Consider the following 6306-nt stretch of genomic DNA (forward strand, 5'->3'; position numbering starts at 1 on the left):
TAAAAATGGCTGTCCACTAACGTTTACCATCCAACCTGACAGACCTGGAGAGGATCTGCAAGGAGGAATGGCAGAGGATCCCCAAATCCAGGTGTGACAAACTTGTTGCATCTTTCCCAAAAAGACTCATGGCTGTATTAGATCAAAAGGGTGCTTCTACTAAATACTGAGCAAAGGGTCTGAATACTTAGGACCATGTGATATTTCAGTTTTTATTTTTTAATAAATCTGCAAAAATGTCAACAATGCTGTGTTTTTCTGTCAATATGGGGTGCTGTGTGTAGATTAATGAGGGAAAAAAATGAACTTAAATGATTTTAGCAAATGGCTGCAATATAACAAAGAGTGAAAAATTTAAGGGGGTCTGAATACTTTCCGTACCCACTGTGTATATATATATATATAATTTATTTATTTTTGACTAATTTGATCTGTATTTTATTTGATCAAATATATATATATAAAAAGGGAACATAATATTTTATAACAATTGTTATATTTGTCAAAATAATTAAATAAGTAAAAAAATGTTTAAACTACTAAACATTCTGCATTTACACTTTTGAGAAATCTTCAAACACTTTTTTCATTTGTACTAATATAAAGCATGGTCTTTTGCCATTCAATGATAATTTATACATGTCCTAGTAATCTAAACAGTTAAGATTATAAAATATTTTTTTGTTCTTTCTCTTTATACTGCCCATCTAATTGTCTGCATGTTCTAAGATGGGAATAAAAATCTTTGAATTGTTTATGATTCTGTTTAATAGCTGTTCATCAGCAGAGGGCACTAATACATTCAGTTATCGAAAGATGTAGTGATTTATCCACAGACAAACTTTTTGGCACATTACTTCATACACATTCAAAACAACCATGTTAAAAGACAACCAGATGCAAATTCCTCACATATTCATTTTCTAATAAATGCATATGAAAATATTGCTGAAACACTTACACTGAATGAGTGTGGAATGAGAAAGTGGAAGCATTTGAGCTTCTTTGTTACATTATTAAAATGCTGCATTTGTTGACCACCAAAGACATATTTGATATATCTGACATTTCTGGACCATAAAGTTGGACTGAACTGCTCATGCATGGATGGATTGTACCTGTAAAAAATTCATACTATCCTGTGAAAAATCTAGTGCAAACAGAGGTGATTGTCTTCCATGCATAATTACTACTTGCTTGAAGAAGGCATACACTGTAAAAATTAAAAAAAGATACTCTGATCGACATACTGGCAGAACCCTCTAGAACTGATCTTTTAGAAAAGGTGTGAATAGGTTTTCCACCTCAAATACCTTTTCATTTCTACAGTGATTTTGTTTTTTTAAAATGAAGGCACAGACCATAATTTTGTTTTGTTGGTTGACAAATTAGTAAAAATCCTTTACAGAGGTCTTGAAAACCCTGAACTCAAAGACAAAGCTTTAGTATAATAAAAATATTTGTAACAGAAAGACATTTTGCTTAAATAAAAAGATATTAGCCAACTAAAGAATAAGATCTCAATAATATGAGGTGTCTGAATTGTCCAATGTCCACGTGACCAAACGTAACTTCAGACAAAATTCATTCTAATTAGAAATACAGTATTTCAGTTCAAGCATATTATTTTTCCTCCACCTGTTTTAGATTTCATGGTGAATTCTTCATTAAAACAAGTTTTCATTAAAGGTGCACTCAGTAATTTTACCTCATTCAAATGTTTTACACACAAAGAAATGAATAGCACTTGAAAAAAAACATTTAAATCATGAAGTCAAGAGTTGTTAAGTCAAATCAGTAACTTAAGCACTGATTTATTTTACATTGATCAAAACAGAGTGTAGATTTGTTAAAGTTGCTTACACACTCGTGAGTAAAATCGCATTTCTAAAGTGTCATCAGTAAATTCAGGTCAATTAGTATATTTTAATCTAGGACATCTCAATGGCATAAAGTGTCCAAATTTAACTAAATTTACCCCCTAACCAAAAACGTTGCTTTTTCATCCACGCCACCAGGTGTCAGTATAGGTGTTAGTATAAGTATAACACGACTATCGGCGCAACATAAACAAAAAATATACCGAGTGCACCTTCAAAAACACAAATTCTTGGCCAGTAGTGCCAGTGCCACCAGACCTGTAAAAAATTCATACTATCCTGTGAAAAATCTAGTGCAAACAGAGGTGATTGTCTTCCATGCATAATTACTACTTGCTTGAAGAAGGCATACACTGTAAAAATTAAAAAAAGATACTCTGATCGACATACTGGCAGAACCCTCTAGAACTGATCTTTTAGAAAAGGTGTGAATAGGTTTTCCACCTCAAATACCTTTTCATTTCTACAGTGATTTTGTTTTTTTAAAATGAAGGCACAGACCATAATTTTGTTTTGTTGGTTGACAAATTAGTAAAAATCCTTTACAGAGGTCTTGAAAACCCTGAACTCAAAGACAAAGCTTTAGTATAATAAAAATATTTGTAACAGAAAGACATTTTGCTTAAATAAAAAGATATTAGCCAACTAAAGAATAAGATCTCAATAATATGAGGTGTCTGAATTGTCCAATGTCCACGTGACCAAACGTAACTTCAGACAAAATTCATTCTAATTAGAAATACAGTATTTCAGTTCAAGCATATTATTTTTCCTCCACCTGTTTTAGATTTCATGGTGAATTCTTCATTAAAACAAGTTTTCATTAAAGGTGCACTCAGTAATTTTACCTCATTCAAATGTTTTACACATAAAGAAATGACTAGCACTTGAAAAAAACATTTAAATCATGAAGTCAAGAGTTGTTAAGTCAAATCAGTAACTTAAGCACTGATTTATTTTACATTGATCAAAACAGAGTGTAGATTTGTTAAAGTTGCTTACACACTCGTGAGTAAAATCGCATTTCTAAAGTGTCATCAGTAAATTCAGGTCAATTAGTATATTTTAATCTAGGACATCTCAATGGCATAAAGTGTCCAAATTTAACTAAATTTACCCCCTAACCAAAAACGTTGCTTTTTCATCCACGCCACCAGGTGTCAGTATAGGTGTTAGTATAAGTATAACACGACTATCGGCGCAACATAAACAAAAAATATACCGAGTGCACCTTCAAAAACACAAATTCTTGGCCAGTAGTGCCAGTGCCACCAGAAGAGATGTTCCGAAACGTTTCGTAAGTGTTTGCTTTTCTCATAATTCAGTCCCTTACTGTATCCCAAAATTGTATAGTTGAATATTTCCTCAAAACTCCCAGTCTCATTGCTTCAGAGAATTCAATAGTAGCGGTTCAGGCTGCGCGTGCCCGGCATGTCCGGCTGTCCGTTCATCCAGATCTCCCGTATAATCCGCTCGCGTTCCTCCAGTCGCTGCACGCGCTCCAGCTCTTCGGCGGAGGTAAACACGTTACCGAGCGTCCGTTCGAAGCGCCGGTGGCGGCGTGCCGACAGGTCAGAGGTATTGTCCCAGTCCGAATCGCTGTCGCTCGTGTCACTGGTGCTTTCCAAAGTCTTTCCTGTTTTCTTGGGCGCTTGTTGCGTTTTGCAGTCGGTTCGACAGGAGATCTGCACCACTAATGCGATGAGAGTGAGAACCAGTCCCAAACACACTCCACACACAAAATACAGTGCCGCCCGTTCCGGGTGATCTGCAGAAACAGTTCAGGTCAGTAACAGTTTGCATTGGGCAAAAATGTTTTTGATTTCTAAATGAAGAATGTGTGTGTGTGCGCGCACGCGCGTTTTTGTGTCAAATGAGGACATACATTTGTATAATGACAAAGGTATGGCATAGGTATTACAAGGAGAAGGTGACTTTTCTGGACATTACCCCATGTCATAATCATAATAGAATTTTTTCAAAACGCTTATAAATCACACAGAATGGAGTGTATTGAAAATCTGAAATAGCACAAAGTTTCCTGTAAGGGGTAGGTTTAGGTGTAGGGTTGGTGTAGGGCAATAGAATATACAGTCTGTACAGTATAAAAACCATTACGCCTATGGGATGTCCCCACTTTTCACAAATGTAAACCTGTGTGTGTGTGTGTGTGTCACACGCTTTTGTTTCTGTGAATTGTGGGGACTTTCCATAGACTACTGTTTTATTCTGAGCAAACTATATTTTCTATCCCCTAACCCTAAACCTACCCCTTACAGAAAAACTGTTTGCATTGTTATACTTTCAGATAAACATAATTTACTATTTTTTATAATTTTTTTCCACAGGCTGGTCCCCACAATGTCAAAAATTTCAGGTTTTACTATCCTTGTGGGGACATTTGGTCCCCACAATGTAGCATAACCAAGTGCACACACACACACACACACACACACACACACACACACACACAAACAAACAACACACACACACAACACACAAAGTTTTACCAAAGTGTAGAAGCATGTGCAGTAAAGCTGCTCGATTCTGGCAAAAAATTATTATTTTTTGCTTAATATTGAGATTATGATTATTTAACACCATTACTCACTGACACTGATTTCAGACAGTTATTAAACTTTTTTTTCCATCTTAACAGTGGATTTTCTTGTACATTAAATTATTAAAAAACAAACAAAACTATTAAAAATTTGAGAGAAAAAAAAGTAGAAAGTACCTTCAGGGAACGAGGGTTACATACGTAACCGAGACGATTTTCTTGTACATTAAATTATTAAAAAACAAACAAAACTATTAAAAATTTGAGAGAAAAAAAGTAGAAAGTAAGTATATATATATATATATATATATATATTATAAAAAAATAATACATTAAAATACATTACATCAAAAGCTTGACGTACTTATTTTGTAATTAGTTTTTAAATTTTATATATTTAATTAATGATTTGTAGTTTTCAGTAAAAACTACTAAATAAATGTAAAAAATAAATAAAAGGATTAGATTTTATATAAAAAAACAAACATAAAATATTATATAAAAATATATCTAAAATATTTTTTTGCCATATAAAGCAAGGAGGGGAAAAATGTGTACAGTAAAGCTGCTCGATACTGGCAAAGATTATGATTATTTTACTCAATATTGAGATCATCGATTATTTAACACCATTACTCACTGAAATCGATTTCAGACAGTACACTCTAAAAAATGCTGGGTTAAATACAACTCAGTGCTGGGTAAAATAGGGACAAACCCAGCAATTGGGCTGTTTTGACCCAGCGGTTGGGTTACTACCCAGAAGGTTGGGTTAAATGGGTTAAACATTTAACCCAACCGCTGGGTCAAAACAACCCAATTGCTGGGTTTGTCCTTGTTTTACCCAGCATTAGGTTGTATTTAACCCAGCATATTTTAGTGTAATTGAACTTATTTTTCCTTCTTAACAGTTGATTTTCTTGTACTTTAAATATAATAAAAAATCTATACAAATATATCTAAAAATAAATGTTGCCATATAAAGCAAGGAAGGGAAAAAAATGTGTGCCAATATAAAGGAAAAAAGTGGAGTGGATACATAACACAAGACAAAACGGAACCATTATAGCAAAAAGGAATGTGGCACAGTTATCTTACGATGATTCACAAGATTATCTTTTGTGCATAACTGTTGGAAGACAAAATTGTGCTTGAAAATAAAATTCAATTAATTGCCCAGCTTTAGTAAAGGGTGTAGTTTTGGGGCTGTTAGTGTAATAGTAGCGTACCAATGCTGTTTTTACCTGCTATGAAGGAGTAAGCAGCCAGTGCATTGCTTACTAAAGCCATCTTCTCAGTAGTGGCTTGCCTTTCATTGAGGAAAGCTGTAACCATTTCATCCACAGACGCTGTCTGGATCACTTATTGTGTGTAACTGAAAGAAAGTGAAAGAGGGTGAGACCGCAAGTTAAAACCGGTCAGAACCCACCTTCATTTTTTTAAATCCCTATAAAGGGAAGCGCTGAACCATAGCTTATAATGATGTTGTTTTAAAGAGTGTAATTATATTGGGATTTTCTCCCTACATTTAGGCTGTACCATAACCTCATGTCAGAGAAAACTATTTTTATAGACAGGCTGGAAATTTCCAAACAGCAGAATAATGCTATATCTTACTGTGCAACCACAGGCATTGTAACAACCTAAAGTTTAATTCCTCCTCATCAGACTGTCACACAAGATCAGACAAAAAGACATCCAACATATACATTATTATTCGCTGACAAGATGATTGACAATGACAGTTGAGACAATCATAATAGAAATTATATGCTTTATATATAATTTATTATAGAATGCCCCCCCCCCCCCCCCCCCAACCCCTCAGTACCTGCGGCGGCGCTTTTAACGTATAAAAATTATAAA

The 6306-nt window shown here is 34.3% G+C and overlaps 1 protein-coding gene across 1 annotated transcript in view; it reads right to left on the reverse strand.

Annotated features, from left to right (window-relative positions):
* Positions 1–3174: 3174 nt before the first annotated feature.
* LOC107594851 (protein eva-1 homolog A) overlaps positions 3175–6306 on the reverse strand; it is a 13660-nt gene continuing 10528 nt past the window's right edge. Inside the window, exons 3-4 of the mRNA XM_016285059.1 lie at positions 5685–5815; positions 3175–3648 (exon numbers count right to left, since the gene is read on the reverse strand). Of these exons, the coding sequence (XP_016140545.1) occupies positions 3278–3648; positions 5685–5775 (462 nt within the window). The 5' untranslated portion in view covers positions 5776–5815 and the 3' untranslated portion in view covers positions 3175–3277. The remainder of the gene's footprint in view (positions 3649–5684; positions 5816–6306) is intronic.

This window comes from Sinocyclocheilus grahami, unplaced genomic scaffold (assembly GCF_001515645.1).
Source record: "Sinocyclocheilus grahami isolate Dianchi unplaced genomic scaffold, SAMN03320097.WGS_v1.1 scaffold191.1, whole genome shotgun sequence".
Classification (NCBI taxonomy): Eukaryota; Metazoa; Chordata; class Actinopteri; order Cypriniformes; family Cyprinidae; genus Sinocyclocheilus; species Sinocyclocheilus grahami.